The following is a 17499-nucleotide window of genomic DNA, read 5'->3' as shown; positions in this document are numbered from 1 at the left end:
TAACAGTTAACAAATATTTACTGAAATATGAGAAAAAAGAATACCAGAAAAATGTAAAGTTATTGCTTCAAGGGTTTGCCAGAAGGATGATATGGGCTCTTATCTACCTATTTGTGAATGAGGGGACTGGGAATATATATATGAAAACCTTTAACAGGTATTATAGGCAAAGCTCACTAACACATATCCTAATAAGATAATGGGTATGGTACCAGAGACGTAGCATAAGGCACTTCCCTTGCATGGGGCAATCCCATTTTGACACTACATATGGTTTCTTGAGCACTGAGTACAGTGCTAGGAATAGCCCCTGAGCATCACTGAAAGTGGTCCAGGTACATCTCCCAGTCCCAGGGAAAATAAAGATATAGGTATAGATTTTAAGGACTATGGAATCCAGTGCTGGAAAAATGGAGTAAAAAATGACTGTATTGGTTCATCTAAGCAGTGTTTCCCTTAGTGGTGATATTGCCTGCTGGGTAGAGAGGGTATATCTAGGCACTTTGATTCAAGAAGGTAGATTTCCAAAAGAGAGCTAACTTTTCTTAGAAAGGAGGAGGAAGGCAAACCGTTTTGGAAACTTTTGATCTAAAGATAACTATGCCCTAAGCACTATAGAAGAATTGAAAATCAGACATTGGGTTATCCTACCTGTCATATCAAATATTAACTAATTATTCCTGGGCTTCTATTTCTTTTCCAAAAGGAATTTCTGGATCATGTGTGTTTGTGTGTGGGGTAATTGGGCCACATCTAACTTTCTTGTGGTTTTGTGCTCCCGAGGTGGTCTTTGAGGGACCATATGCGGTGCTAGGGATCTAACCAGGGTCATCTTTCTGCAAACCGAGCATCTTAAATTCTCTACTTTCTCTCAGGCCCTTGCTGTATAAATCTTTTTATTTATTTATTTATTTTTTTTGTGGTTTTTGGGTCACACCCGGCAGTGCTCAGGGGTTATTTCTGGCTCCAGGCTCAGAAATTGCTCCTTGGAGGCACGGGGGACCATATGGGGCAGCGGGATTCGAACTGATGACCTCCTGCATGAAGGGCAAACGCCTTACCTCCATGCTATCTCTCCAGCCCCACTGTATAATTCTTAAAAAATAAATTTGCGGGGCCGGCAAGGTGGCGCTAGAGGTAAGGTGTCTGCCTTGCAAGCGCTAGCCAAGGAAGGACCGTGGTTCGATCCCCCCGGCGTCCCATATGGTCCCCCCAAGCCAGGGGCAATTTCTGAGCACTTAGCCAGGAGTAACTCCTGAGCACCAAACGTGTGTGGCTCAAAATATTTTTTGCGCTAGGTTCTCCACCTTTTATTGTTGTTTTAAATTTGTGTGTGTGTGTGTGTGTGTGTGTGTGCGTGCGTGCGTGCGCGCGCGCACATATCCAGTTATGCTTGAGGGCCACTACTGGCTCTGTACTCAGGGACCAGTAGTGGCAATGCTCAAGGTCCCAGGGATCCCACCTGGGTCAACTACATACAAGACAAGCACATATCCCCTGTATTATCTCTTTGGTTCAAGTCTCCCATTTTATAGATTTTTGAGGCCACATCTAGTGGTACTAGGACTTACTCCTGGCTCTGCTGCTTAAGGATCACTCTTGGTAGGGCTTGGAGGAAGCACATGGGCTGTAATGGATCTGACACTGGTGGGCTGCATGCAAAGGCAAAAGCCCTGCCCTCTGTAGATTTCCCATTTTAAAGCTTAGCCTTAGGGAAAAAATCCATTCAAACTGATAAAACAAGCTGACTTCTGCTTAGCTTTGAGACTCATCTCTTGCCATCCAAGGATCCTATGTATAGACGTTGATAAACTACTTGGAATTATTGAAAATCTCTCTCTCTCTTTGTGCATGGTGTTAGATAGAGATCTGCGTTCACTTTTTTACATATGGCTGACCAATCGTCTCAACACCACTTCTTGAAGAGACTTTCCTTGCAAGACTTCAGATCAGTGGAATAGACAATTAATTCAAAGATTAATTGATTGACCATTTTGTTTTAATGACTATTGCTTTGTAACACAATTTAAAGTTGGGAAAATGACACCTCCCATCTTTTTCCTAAGGCTTGCTTTAGCAATTTGTTTTTCAAATGAATTTTAGGAGTGTTTGATCCATTTTATTTGAAGAGCATCATGGTTTTTTTGTTTGTTTGTTTGTTTGTTGTTGTTTTTTTAATCTCTCTTAGCTGGTACTTTTTGGTCATGTAGTAGTTAGTTACATGCATTCTTTAGCTCTGGGAGTTTTTCTGCAATGATATCCTTCACTGTTAATTTTTCATGGAGACTTTTTTCCTAGGACTCTGGTTCACCAATGATTTTTATGTTTATATTGAGTTTATTGCAGAGCTCTGTTTTTATCTGTACACATTATTTGAGGATTTTTTTCCATGGTTTATCATTTGTTTTAAGGCTCTTTTTAAATCTCTTCTGTCATTGTATGAAGTGGTATGCATTTCAGCTTCCAGCTCACTGATTCTGTTTTCAGTAGCTGTTACTTTGTTGGTGAGGTTTTCATTTCTGCTACCAAGTTTTTTAGCACTAATATTTTGGTTTGGAGTTTTCTTATTTCTACTTTTATATCCTCTTGATTCTTATTTGTGGTTTGTTTTGTTCTTTACATGGATTCTTTGGTTCCTTAAACATCCTTCAAATTTCTTCTCTAGTCTTTCTCACAGAGTTTCTGTAGGTGTTTGGGTCTTCAAATCCATCATCTTCATTCCCTAATTACAGTGGTGTTCTGCAATGCTTTCCCATAGTGTCCTTTGCCATGTGGTTTTTTTTTTTTCTATATGTTGTACTGGTGTACATTGATTAGGAGATAGGGGGCTTAATCCCCTAATTGATTAGGGGCTTTGCCTCTCAGGTTAAATATGATTTTGGGAGGAGGAGACACTCACCCCTTTGTTTCTCAGGGCTTCTGCCAGCCTTGTTTCCATCTGGGGTTCCTGCTGCTTTTGTGTCTCTGTGCTGGAGAAGCCTGTGTTCCTTCAGTGGAGGTGGGGATTTCCCTCAAAGGTTAAATGTCCTTTGTGGGAGGGAACACTCACCCCTCTTACTTAGATCTTCGCCAGCCTCTGCCTAAGCTGGGTTCTTGCTACTTTCGTGTTTCTGGGTAGGAGAAGTCTGTGTTCCTAAAAATTAGATTTGAGCTTTTTATTTTCATTGCCTAAATCACGGCACAGGTTCACATTTATTCACTCAAATGTGTATTGTACAAGCTTGTAAATAAATGATGCTTTTAAAGAGCACAGACTATGTCTCCAATGTCTTTTCCCTCATTATATGAATCAGTTTTGATAATATGGAAATTTATCAGCATAAAGAATAGAACAAATAAAAAAACAAAAAATATGCCTGCTATTATAAAAATCATTAAATTATAGTCTTATAAAAGGATGGTTATTTTAGGTAATGTGGTAGTATGTTCTCTAAAGGAAATTATGAAGAGATGATTTGAAAAGTATTTGCTTTGATACATGAAAAATATATTTAGTGGCTTAAAATTGTATTCATTATCCTGTGGTTTCTTTTCTTTTTTTTTGGGGGGGGGGGCAGGCCACACCCGGCAGTGCTCAGGGGTTACTCCTGGCTGTCTGCTCAGAAATAGCTCCTGGCAGGCACGGGGGACCATATGGGACACCGGGATTCGAACCAACCACCTTTGGTCCTGGATCGGCTGCTTGCAAGGCAAACGCCACTGTGCTATCTCTCCGGGCCCTATCCTGTGGTTTCTTCCCTTCCCTTCCCTTCCCTTCCCTTCCCTTCCCTTCCCTTCCCTTCCCTTCCCTTCCTTCCCTTCCCTTCCCTTTCCCTTCCCTTCCCTTCCCTTCCCTTCCCTTCCCTTCCCTTCCCTTCCCTTCCCTTCCCTTCCCCTTCCCCTTCCCCTTCCCCTTCCCCTTCCCCTTCCCCTTCCCTTCCCCTTCCCTCCCCTCCCCTCCCCTCCCCTCCCCTCCCCTCCCCTCCCCTCCCCTTTTCTTTTCTTTTCTTTTTTGGTTTTTGGGCCACACCCGGCGATGCTCAGGGGTGACTCCTGGCTGTCTGCTCAGAAATAGCTCCTGGCAGGCACGGGGGACCATATGGGACACCGGGATTCGAACCAACCACCTTTGGTCCTGGATCGGCTGCTTGCAAGGCAAACACCACTGTGCTATCTCTCCGGGCCCATCCTGTGGTTTCTTAAGGCAGAAATTTGGGCAAAGCTTCTGGCTTCATTGATTGAAATTTTGTCAGCTTTATTGTATTCTTTTCTGGAGTTCATGATATTCAGTCTCATTTAAGCAGAATTCAGACGTATTCTCAGAAATATATATTATAGGTTTTTGGGTTATATCTACGGGCACTCAGGGTTTACTCCTGGCTCTCTACTCAGAAATCACTCCTGGCAGGTTTGGGGGACCACATGGGATGCCGGGATTCGAACCACTGACCTTCTGCATGCAAGGCAAACGACCTACCTCCATACTATCTCTCTGGCCCCTCTCAGAAATATTTTTAATAAGAGTATAGCGTTGCCTTCTTCCTTTTCTACATTCCTTCCCTCTGTTCTCTGTTCCCCTTTCCACACTCTGAAGTCTTTCATGGGGAGTGCTCAGTCTTTTGTGCTATCTTGTCAGCTCTAAATCCACGATACTTTTATGAGGTTTTTAGTTCATTTTTTAATTGGTAATTACTGTTAATAAATTTAGTTTTTATGTGCTTGTTTTGAAAAAATATGTTTGTTAATTTAACTATTTCAACTGTTGTTGAATTTGCTGGCAGTTTTTCATCATTTACCCATAATTCTTTTAAATATCTATGGGATCAATAGAAATGTCACTTTCATTCTTAATGTTGATACTTTATTTTCTGGTATCATTAACTTTTTTTTCATTCTTTTAAAAACTTTCATTTAATTCATTTTTTTTAACCCGTGTTCCCCTTCTGTTTGCTGTTATTGTTGTGGTGATCAGAATCACATACATGCCTTTCTGGTTTTAGCACATTCTTTTTTTTTTTTGTTTTTGTTTTTTGGTTTTTGGGCCACACCCGGTGACGCTCAGGGGTTACTCCTGGCTATGTGCTCAGAAGTCGCTCCTGGCTTGTGGGACCATATGGGACACCGGGAGATCGAACCTCGGTCCGTCCTAGGCTAGCGCTGGCAAGGCAGGCACCTTACCTCTAGTGCCACTGCCCGGCCCCATTTAGCACATTCTTAATTAAACTCATTGTGGATTACATACATTTGGCACTTAGTGCTTATCAAAACTTATATTCCTTAAAAAAGTTCCCAAGAGGGCCAGAGCGGTGGCATAAGCAATAGGGCACTTGCCTTGCATGCGCTAACCTAGGATGGACCGTGGTTTGATCCCCCTCGGTGTCCCATATGGTCCCCCAAGCCAGGAGCGATTTCTGAATGCATGGCCAGGAGTAAACCCTTAACTTTAGCGAGTATGGCCCAAAAAGCAAAAAAAAAAAAAAAAAAGTGCCCTAGACCAGAGAGATAACTGAGTTGGTAGGGCACTTGCTTATTGCTGACCTGGATTCTATCCCCAGCATCCTTATAGGGTCCTCCAAGCTCCTTCAGGAGTAATTCCTAAGTGTATAGCCAGGAATAACCCCTAGCATTTTTGGGTGTGAATGCAAAAAATTAAAAAAAAAATGCCCATGAACAGCTGACTGTGGATAAAGAAGCAATGATACATACACATAGTAGAATACTACTAGGACTTAAAGAAAAGATGAAGTCATGTAATTTACTGCTACATGGATGAATCTGGAGAGTATCATGCTGAGTAAAATGAGTCGGATGGAGAGAGACAGATATAGAATGATCTCATTTATATGTGGGATTTAAAGAAATAGAGCAGGGGAATAACTAATGCTCAAAGACAATAGAAACAAAGAGTAGGAGAATTGGTCCTTAGTAGAAAGCTTGCTGCTGTGGAAAGGGCGGGAGAATAAGTCACAGAAGAGGGACCACTACAGAATGATAGAAGTGGTCATACTGGAAGAGGACTGGGTGCTGAAAGGAGGTTAAATGATATGCCTGGTTCCCTATCAGTAACAGTATTGTAAACCACAGTACCTAAAATAGGGGAAGGGGTATAAAGGGAAAGAGAAAAAGAAAAGGTCAGATTGGGTGGCAGAAGGAAAATTGGAGACATTGGTGCACATTAGTGAAGATGAATTGGTGTTGGAACAATGTCTGCTTGAAACTTAATGATGATTAGCTTGTAACTATGTAATTCACTAAGTCAATAAGTAAAAACAACTTAAAAACATGAAAAAATTAATTTCTATCATTGTGACAACTTGTCACACATGCTTCCAGAGGTCACATTCTTCAGTTGAGGCACAGAATTTTACTTGCCTGTGGTTGCTGTAATTCTCACATTTTCCTAAGTCACAGTGCTCATGAGATCACAACCTTTCACAGTGCTTACATTCACTTGGCTGAGTGTACATACATGCAGGAATTGTTTTTCATGTCAGAATTTGCAGATAGTAGAGCTGCCAGGACTGTGCTTAATGTCCATTGTGACACTAGGTATTTGTATTCACTATCATAACTTTGCATAGCCTGTATTCTAATTATACTATACCTCTATTACAGTTCTATTGCACTGTACCTCTGGGTCCCTGGGAACATTATTTTAAAGTCTTCTACTATTTCATATTATTCCTTCTGTTACAATTTTAATTATGATAATGCTTTAACTTTTCCTAGAACTATTGCAATACAAAAAAAATCTTCTCTTTGCTGTCCTATTTTTTCTATATTCCATTCACCTTATTATAGGAATAAAGACTTTTTTGTTTGTTTGTTTGTTTGTTTTGGGGCCATACCTGGTAGTGTTCACAGGTTACTCCTGGTTCTACAATTAGAAATAACTCCTAACACATTTGGGGATCAGATGGGATGCCAGGGATCCAATCAAGTTCTGCCTCATGCAAGACAAATACCCTACCCATTGTGCTATTATTCTGGCCCCTACAGATCTTTTCTAACTTGCTAACATAGACACTTTTTCTCATTTTAAAATTTATAAATAATTTCCTAATCTGGGGCCAGAGAGTTAGTACAGAGCATAGGGTGCTTGCTTCCCATGAAGCCAACCCAGGCTTGATACCAGGCACCTCATGTTGTTCCCCGGACCTGCCAGAAGTGATTACTGAGTCAGGAGTAACCCCTTAGCACCACCAGGTGTGGCCCAAAAATCAAAAAAGGAAAAAAAAGTAGGGGCCAGAACGACGACGCAAGTGATAGGGCATCTGCTTTGCATGCACTAACCTAGGACAGACCTTGGTTCTCTCCCCCGGGGTCCCATATGGTCTCCCAAGCCAGGAACAATTTCTTACCACATAGCCAGGAGTAACCCCCCGAGTGTCATGGCTTGTGGCCCAAAAAAGAAAAAGAAAAAACAAAGAAAAGAGTAAAATAATTTCCTAAGTTGTGCTTCTTACGATATAATACAAAACTGTTAATGATTATTTAGTTCTCTAAATAAACTCTAGCCCAGGGGTCTCAAACTCAATTTACCTGGGGGCCGTAGGAGGCAAAGTCGGGGTGATCCTTGAGTGCAAAGTCAGTAGTAAGCCTTGAACATTAGGGGGGGTGTGACCCAAACAACTAAAACAAAACAAAACAAAAAAAGGTTCCTCTAGGGCAGGGCCACAAAATGTTGTAAGGAGGGCCGTTTGCGGCCCATTTGAGACCCCTGTACCCTTTTCTTTTGTTTTCTTTCCCCATTTTCTTTTTTCCCTATAAGCTATAGGGAATTATATTTAACTGCATTCTGTGTTCAGATTTGTCATTTGTCTTATAGTTGAATGAAGCATTTCAGTTTTGATATTATAACTACTAAGTAGACAAAAATTGTTCCCCATCTTCTTATTGAGATTATTGCTAGCATCTCCTTGGTTTGGTATTTGTTAATTTTTGGACATAATGTCTTTATTTGCTGTACATTCACAATAGTATCTAATTTAGAGGATTTGTAGCTTAGTTTTAATTTTACTGTTATTTTAAATCATATTAGCTGTAACCAGAAAATGGCTTTTTTTTTTCTCCTCACAGTATTGATGAAAAAAATTTAAAGAAATTTTAAAGAAACAAATTTAAAGGGTTTTTTTGTTGTTGTTGTTTGTTTTTTGGCAGGGGTGTTGTTGGGGCTTGGTTGTGGGGCCACACCCAGCAGTGTTGATGGGTAATTCCTGGCTTGGTGTTCAGGAGTCCTTCCTGGTGGTACTCTGGAGACAATATGTGTTTGGAAATTGAACCCAGGGTGGGCTGCTTATACACAGGTGACTTAACTTCTGTACTATCTTTCTGACCTACTGTTGTGTTATGTTTATTTCCTGTTGGATATATTTTGGTATAATATGGTCACTGGAATGGTACGTATATCTTAATGTCCTTTCATAGCTTGCAAAATCAAGAAACAGTTCTTTGAAACTGACCAACTAGTTTAAGAAGTCAAATAGCTCTTTTCCTTGTTAGTCCTTTCCTCTTACCTCAAGGGGAATCAGGATGGCCCAGGTTATGTATAAAAGCCTAAACAGTTCAAATTTTTATTCTCCTGTTAGGCTTGAAAGGGGGGGGGAGTTATTAGTTCTGTCTTGATCTAGCAGGGGTTCTGAGAGTCTATTTGGATAACACTGAAGATTGGAGGAAATGTGACTCTGTCTGTGTGTTTTAAGCCCCTAAGGTAAGATCAGAAAGCGTCTAGGGCAGCAAGAGCCAAATAGTTGAAGTCATACATTAATTATGGTCATGAATCATTTTTATTTTTAAAGTCTTTACCATCTGACAAGGTTGTTTGCATAGTACCAATGAGTTTTAGGCAACATATTCCCTCTTTTTAAAGTAATAGGCTATTACTCTGTTGATTTCTGCTCCCAGTTGATAATACCTACTCATTGTTAGTAACATTCCAAAGACATTTTTGGTAAAAATTACTTGCCTTATTTTGGATATCATATTTTGAAGTTCTCAAACTTGAAAACCATTGTATCAAACCTTTGGATATTAATAAAAATATGAAGTCCTGGGTCTGAGCCTTTATGTTGAGATATTAGTTAAGCCATCAAGTATATTTTGAGCACCTCCATTGTGCCATCTTCTGAGCATAGTTAGCACTGGAGTGTGTCTGCCAGAGAGGCAGGCTGGAGGTGGGGCGGGGTGGTGGTGCACGAAGGAAACTGGGACATTGGTGGCAGGAAATGTGCAAAAGGAAATGATAAAGGGATAGATACTAGAACATTGTATGACTGAAACTCAATCATAAACAACTTTAACTGTATCTCACTGTGATTCAGTTAGAGAAATTATTACAAACAGTGTGTTGTTTGCCCGATGTGCTTATATGTGACCACTGTGGTCACAGAACAACAACATCCAAAAGGGCAAAATAAGTAAGCAATATTGTTTGAGCAAGATAAGGAATATTAGGATATGAGCTTATAAGGCTTCTGGAACCCCCCAGGACCTTTATTTGCTTTTGTGAAAGAGTTGCTATGAGGAAAGTGTGTACACATATATGCAAAGAACAGAAAATAGACTGCAATGCCCTCTTTCATTGGATTTTTTAAAAATATTTAGTTATTTATTATTGGACCACACCTGATGATTGGTGCTTAGGGTTTACTCCTAGTTCTGCACTTAGGAATCTCACTCCAGATTGGCTTGAGAGACAATATGTAATGACAGGGATCAAATCTGGGTCAGCAACTGGAAGGCAAGCGCCCTAACTGCCATACTATCACTCCAGCCCAGGACTTCTTTTCTTTTTTTTTCTTTGGTTTTTGGGTCACATCCGACAGTGCTCAGAGGTTACTCCTGGCTTTATGCTCAGCAATCTCCCCTGGCAGGCATGGGGGACCATATTGGATGCTGGGATTCGAACCACTGTCCTTCTGTGTGCAAGGCAAACACACTATCTCCATGCTATCTCTCTGGCCCTATGGACAGCCCAGGATGTCTTAAATCCTGAGGAAGTTGAATAATTGATCTCACAAGTGAACTAACTGTAATGAGTAGATCTTTCTTAGAAATCTTTTGTAACTATCAGATAATTTCCAGAAAGTATAATGTCATGAATGATTTTAGTGCAAAATTATGTTGATATGTATATTGATGCAGTGAAACATCTAATAAAATTAGCTTCATGTAAGATAACTTTAAGATTATGATAATTTTATATACTGAGGAATACACATACATATAGTGATATTTGTATATCATGAGTTTAAATACATACTACATATGTACATGCACTTAGCCTACAACATATAAAAACATTTAACACCTCATATAGTTTCTGTATTTTATTTGATATTTTTTATTTACCTCATACAATTAGACAATTAAAATATTTCTGTTACCATAGATTACTTTTACCTGTTCTTAAATTTTGTATAAATAGAAAATATAATGTTTACTTTTCGGTTTCTGGCTTTTTTTTTTTTTTTACTCAGCATTATGTTGATATTCACAGTGTATGTATTACTTTTATGTTTCCTTTTCTTACTGAGCAGGATTTTGTATGAAGATTTTGTTTTGATCTATTCATCTGTTTATTAAATATTGTTTTGTTTCTTGTATGTATTGATGGGTGGGGCACACTTCCAGTAGTGTCACAGGTATGTAGTTATAGAGGACAAAACATAAATGCAAAGTACATACTCCAACCCATTAAGCATTTCCTTGGGGGCTACTATGCATAATATTTTTAATTAAAGTGTTCTTGTGAGCAGTATATTTTTATATCACTTTAGTATACCTGAGAATAGAGATACTATGCAATAGTATATACAACATATATGTATATATTTAAGTTGTATATTGAATACTAATTTTACAAGAAACACAATGAAAATTAGACATAGTATTGTTTCCACACTTTTCCGGAAATGGGTGCAAAGTTTGATTGCTGCACTTTCTTGTTGCATTTAGTTGTTATTTTGATTTTAGCTATTTAACAGGTGTGAAGTGGTATTTCATTATGATTTAAATCTTTATTTTCCCCATGACTGTGCCATTGAGCATAATTTCCTGTGCTTATTAGCCATTGTTTAAATTCCCTTTCCTCTCTTGCCTTCTGTTATTGATGTTATTGTGATGCCAGAGATCACAAACACTTGGTTGTGGTGCACACTGGAGGTCACACTTACTTTGGTCATTCTTCTCTTTGGGAGAGAGGCATATCTAGTGATGCTCAAGCCTGGCTTTTTGCTTAGGGTTCACTCTTAGTAGTGTTTGACAGATTGAATATAGGTTGGCTTTATAGACGTGATTTCCCTAGTACTATATCTGATTCCTGGCCCTTTTTGTCGTGCGCACGTGTGTGTGTGTGTGTGTGTGTGTGTGTGTGTGTGTGAGAGAGAGAGAGAGAGAGAGAGAGAGAGAGAGAGAGAGAGAGAAAGAGAGAGAAAGAGATACTTACTCATTTTTATTGGATTGATTATAAGAGTTCTTTAGGTGGTTCATATATAATAGTTTGATTAATATTTTGTGAGTACTTTAGCCTATCTGTGACTATTTTAATATTTTCTTTATAAAACATTTTAATGATTGATATTTTGTGATTTACAGTCCTTGTAGTAATGGTTTTTATGTACATAATTGCAAAACCATACCCAGCACATTGTAAACCTTCCTGTCCAGAGAGTTCCAAAACCTCTCTTCCAAGGGTCCCAATACCCTCTCTCTCCACCCAACTCTTTTGTGGGGATCAGATCTCCCATTATGTTGAATATGGATCTTGTTGCTATCTTGTTACATCTTTAAGTCCCACATTCTTTTCCTTCTGACTGACTTCACTCAAGGTGATATCCTCTAGTTCCATCCATGTTGCTGCATAATTTTGTTCTTAGAACTAGTCTAGCATTTTTCTTATATATATATAAGTTGTCATTTTTTATTTCAATGAAGCCTGATTTTTTTGTTTGTAATTTTGTTAATTATTTCTTCTGTTTTCTCTGAGAAATCTTTATTGTCCCAGGCTTACAAGTAATATGCTCACATTTTCTTCTAAAAGTTTATAACCTATAATTTGAAGACAGCAATTTCAAAAGCCCCAGAAACAAAAACAAACAGTAGCTCAAAATGTAGTTTGTTTCTTGTTTCAAAATATCAGCTGCTCTAATTTGATCTTGGCAGGGATGGCTAGGTTAGGGTACTCAGGGCCAATTCCAGGCTCTGTGGTCAAGTGGAATTCCTGAAGGTGTTCAGGATCATGTGTGGTATTCTAGAGTCACACTGGAAGTTGGTCCCCACATTTGATCTTTTATTTTTTTGGGTTGGGTTCAACCCGAACTGTGATCACTCAGAGATCACTCCTGGCTGGCTTTAGGGGACCGTACAGGGTGCTTGGGGTCAAATCTGCTTTGGCTTCATGCAAGGCACATGCTCTAACGTACTTTTTCTCCAACCCCCAATTTGATCTCTTTAAATAAATTATTGTGTAATCTTCTCTCTATATACACATTAATAGTGTTCTATTTTGATAATCAGTGGTGATTTTATATTCTTGGGAATTTTACAATTTAATTTTGGGGAGAGGGCTCTTTTTCCATATTTGTAAGATGGTAGGCACTATTTAACCCTATTTTTTTTTTTAGAGTAACTTCTAGACTTATGAATTTTTCATTTTAGTTTTACACATATAAAAAGGGAGTTTTTAAAGCATGTTGTAAATATGCTATATAAATAATCATTTTAATTCATTATTCTGTTTATCCTGGAAAGTTTGTCCCTTTATATCATATATAGTTCCATTAATATTTGTAACTCTGTGTGCAGAGTTTATAGTTAACACACTTAAACTTTTCTACAACTTTTTTCTAGGCTTCATAGAGCCCAGTGTGCAATTAAACAGACTCAGGTAACTGTTCAGAAAATTGGAAAGGAAATTGAAGAAAAACTAAGACTCAAATCTACAAGCAATGAGCTGGTAGGTTTTTATATATTTACCTGTTCAAACTCCTTGGTTTCTATTGATGATTATTTTCTCCTTGAATTGTATTTCCTTTTCGGAAAATCTTTAGGTAGTTTTTTTCCCCCCTTTTGACGATTCACTGAAAACTTGATTGGCATTTACATGTTAGATATAAATTTTCCCATCTGCTAATAATGTAGCATACAAAGAGCCTGTCTATTTCTGCTAGATGAAACTTTAGATTGCATGCAGTTACTTAGAAGATAATTAAAAGCTATTTTATTAATGTCCTGTAAATGTGAATTCTAGACATGAACTGAATAGTAAATGAAAAATAGCTGCCAGAAGAAAAAGAAATAAACTTAAGGGACTAATTTACTTTTAAAAGATTAATATAAAAATTGTTTTAGCTTAATGTAATAGGTTGGTTTGCAGACAGTGTTCTTTGGGGAAACGTTCTTTTAATGAGACATTTCCAAAGAAATAGGACTTCTAATTCAAAATGGACAGATTTAATATATTAGTATAATTTTGCTTTGCTTTATACAGTTTGGTGAAAAAAAGTAGAATAAATATTCTATCAGTGTAAGCAAAATAGTGGGTATAACTAATAGTAGGTATAATAAATAAAATTTTTCTCAAAACAAAGCCATATGACTAAAATAACATTTAATGACATTTCTGCTATGATTTATTGTACTTAAAAATGGTAATTTTCAAATGAGGTTCTAATGGAAAGTTTTAAACATTTATTTACCTCAGTTTATTGTCATAGAAAGGTAATTTAATGGGCGAGCTAAAGAAAAGTGGCAGAAAAAAAAAAAAAAGAAAAGAAAAGTGGCAGAGCTGGAGAGATAGTAGGTTAGGTATTGTAACTTGCTTTACATGCTATAGTTCCAGGTTTGATCTGCAGCACATATGGCTCCCAAAGCCCCACCTAGAGTGATCCATGAGAGTCAGAAGTAAGCCCTGAGCACCTTCAGGTGTGGCCCATAAATGAAAACAAAAACAAAGAGAGAGAAAAATAAAGAAAGAAAAGTAGCAGTGCTATAACCTACACAGACTTTTTATAATACAGTTTAAATGAATGTATAACAATCTACTCAAACTATAGAAAATGAATAATTTTATTTATAAATGTAAATTTCATATAGTTTAAGTGACTAGAGTTCTATACCTGCACATAGCATATAAAAATAATAAGAACTATAATAACTATGATAGTAATACTATTTCACGTGACCTTTGTCTCTTGTTAGTGGAATGCTTCATTTTGGAGAAATGTTAAATTTATCTTGTAATTGAAATCTAATAAAACACCAGATCACATATTGGAAGCATACTGGAAGTGGGGAGAAATCAGCCAATTTTGGTGTTTTGTTTGTTTTTGTTTTGCTTTGTTTTGGGTTATTTTTTTTTGGGGGGGGGACCCCCGGTGACACTCAGGGGTTACTCCTGGCTATTTGCTCAGAAATCGCTCCTGGCTTGGGGGACCATATGAGACACCCAGTGATCACACCGAAGTCAGTCCTAGGCTAGTGTTCGCAAGACAGATGCCTTTCCACTTCAGCCACTGCTTTGGCCCCAAAATCAGCCAATTTTAATCCCTTTTGTAATGTACAAAATGTTACAAGTTTTAGAATTTTTGGGAAGACAATGCTAGATTTGATATTTCTTTTATTCTTCCTACAAGGGAAGCCTGGAAATATATATTTCTTTTAATAAGTGCTTTGTCTTAGTATAGAAAAGTGAGCATTTGATTTGTTCCATCTAAAATATAGTAGTAACACTTAGAACAAAGTTTTTGAATGTGTATGTTTAGAGTTCAGAGTTAGAGCTTTTATTTAACTTTTTTTGTGTTGCCAGAGGTTGAGCCCTTATATATGTTGCACTGAAATGTAACTATAGTCTCTTCACTATGAGTTTTATGCTACCTAGTTAGTTACCTTTGGATTTTTTGTTTGTTTTATTTTTGGCCATATCTGCTGTGCTCAAGGCTTACTCCTTCATCTCTGTTCAGGGATCATTCTTGGCAGTGCTCAGAGGATTGTAGCTAAACTCACAGAGCACACACTCTGCTTTCCCCTAATCCTGTAAGCACACAGTTCACACTGCGAATCTCCTAAACACACAGAGCTCATACCCTACCTACACAGAGCTCACACCCTTCTTTCCTCTAACCCTATTGGCTGAGGCACATTTTAAGTACAATGTAGTGTTTGTACAACAAGTAATAACACCTAAAATAGATTCAAGTTATTATCTCCCTGAAGTTGCTGATGGTTCCTGAACTCACTCAGGATCTGACATCCCTGGCATCATATGTGTGACTGAACCAAGATTTATGCTTGCAGGGCAAGTTTCTTTAAACCCTGTACCATCTCTTCAGCTCTAGAAGCTAATCTTGTTTCCTGAATCAGTGATATCTCTTTAGAAACTCATGTGGCTTGGGTCTGGGAGAGACTGCTGTTGGGGCACCATTAGAGGGTTCCCTAGGAGCTTATTCACCTCTTACCGCCCTTCAGAAATGAGCCCTCCAGTTGGTAAAGGGTAAGAAATGGAGAGAACAAGCTTCTGAGGTTCACATCTCCCTGAGTCACAGGCACTCAACACAGCTTGGTTGCCTGCCTCCTTCCCTCTGAGAGTCTGGGGCCGCATTCCAGCAAATGATACACCACAACTATGGTGCGGGGGACTATATGAAGTGCTGGGGATCAAACCTGGGTCAGCTGCATAGAAGATGAGTGACTTCTCTGTACTATCTCTCCTGTCCCAATCTTTAAAAATTGGAGCTGTCAGTGTACTTAGAAATCATTCAGTTCTCTTGTAATCTCAACTACAGCCCCCTCATGTATGATCTTTCTTCACCCCTACGTTGTTTTTCTCAATAATATTTATTACTCTTGAACATGGCATTTTCTTTCCAGATTTATTTTATTTGTCTCTTTTTTGACATACTGTGAGGGGAGGACTTTTCATTTGTGTTTATATTATAGTTGTAAGTGACTAGGAAAGGTGCTTGCTACCTATTAGGTAGCAGTATTTGTTGAGAATAATTTAGAACTCTAGTTTTAAACTATCTTTAAAATAAACAGGAAAATGAGGCCCGATGAAAGAAAACAACTTTCCCATAAGCATTTGACAAATAGAAATGGAAATTTTGCTTAAATTGTCTACTTTCAGAGACATGTATGCTTTTTAACTATCTACTTTAAAGACCTTTAACAGTGATATTTTCCCTCATTTACTTCTCAAATTGACTCAAGGACATCATACTTCAAAACTACACATTTCAGTAGATAAGGATTAATTGTAGCCTAAGTAAAGACAGACAGAAGTAGATTTAATGCTTAAAGAAATTATTTCCTTTTATGATCAAACATGTTTAGTTCTGATATGAGAAAATAGTTTTGAACTTCATGACTTTCAATGTTTTGGCATCATTTCAAATTACATCACTGCCCCAAATCGTTCACTTTGCATCTAGTTATGTTCCTTATGAAATTTCTACTGCCATCATTTTGATTTTTATGTTTATCTGTTTTAGATTTTTGATCTGTTGATAATTCTTGGGTTTTCCTGTTATTAGTGAAATTCATTGTGAAATTCATTGATTTTGATAGTGAAATTCATTGATTTTGAATGTTATTCTGACTTTGCTTTTCTGGAGAAAAGCTCTCTTGTTCCTGACAATTTAAGTCTTTTTATGTCTGCTACTAGATTCAACTTGCAAAACCAGTCATAAAGGAGCTTCACTTCTCACTTTATTTTCATATAATTTTTTTATGTTTTTGTTTTCAAAATAGTAATGTTGTTAGAAGCTCTGAATTAGAAAATATCTCATCTTCCCCATATATTTTGGGGGGTGGTGAGAATGTGGTACAGTTGAAATTAAGTATTTGGAAAAATTTGCCAATGAAATCTTCTGGGCTTGGAGTTTTGCTTTGGGAGACGGTCTTGGCAGTTTGGGTGGAGGATGGTTATGTCATATCTTTGATTGAAAATGAGCCTTGCACATACACAGCTTGTACTTTAGCTCTTTGAGTTATCTCCCTGGATCTTGGTTTTTCTTGAATTTTGAATTAGGAATTAAAAATTTATTAAAAATGTTTTATTTCAATAATGTTGGTTTGCAGGACCATATAGACATACATGGTATTTTGTCTCTTACCATACAAACTTACCACTGAGAAGTACCCTCTTTTTTTTTTTTTAATGCATAATTTTTTTTATTTAAACACCTTGATTACATACATGATTATGTTTGGGTTTCAGTCATAATCTTTTTTTTTTTTTAACACCTGGTAATGCTCAGAGGTTAGTCTTGGCTCTGTGCTCAGGAATTACTCCTTCTGGGCTCTGGGGATCACATGGAATGCCAAGGATCGAACTCGGATCAGCAGCATGCAAGGCAAACTCCCTTCCCACTGTACTACTGCTCCGCCCATTTATCATTCTTTCTAACCACATCTTTTCCTCCCCTAAGCCTCAGTTCTGTGGTCCAAATCCAAAGATATGTTTGTTGTGACTGGAAAGAAAGTACAGTGGGTAAGGTTCTTTCTTGCCTTTCATGCTGCCAA

At 37.9% G+C, this 17499-nt stretch overlaps 1 protein-coding gene across 1 annotated transcript in view; it reads left to right on the top strand.

The window, feature by feature from the left end:
- Nucleotides 1-17499, top strand: part of UVRAG (UV radiation resistance associated) — a 328462-nt gene that overhangs the window by 139857 nt on the left and 171106 nt on the right. Inside the window, exon 7 of the mRNA XM_049780278.1 lies at nucleotides 12829-12934. Coding sequence (XP_049636235.1) covers nucleotides 12829-12934 — 106 coding nt within the window. The remainder of the gene's footprint in view (nucleotides 1-12828; nucleotides 12935-17499) is intronic.

This window comes from Suncus etruscus, chromosome 9 (genome assembly GCF_024139225.1).
Source record: "Suncus etruscus isolate mSunEtr1 chromosome 9, mSunEtr1.pri.cur, whole genome shotgun sequence".
Taxonomy (NCBI): domain Eukaryota; kingdom Metazoa; phylum Chordata; class Mammalia; order Eulipotyphla; family Soricidae; genus Suncus; species Suncus etruscus.
The sequence above is the reverse complement of the archived record's forward strand: the minus strand, read 5'-3'. Positions and strand labels throughout refer to the sequence as shown.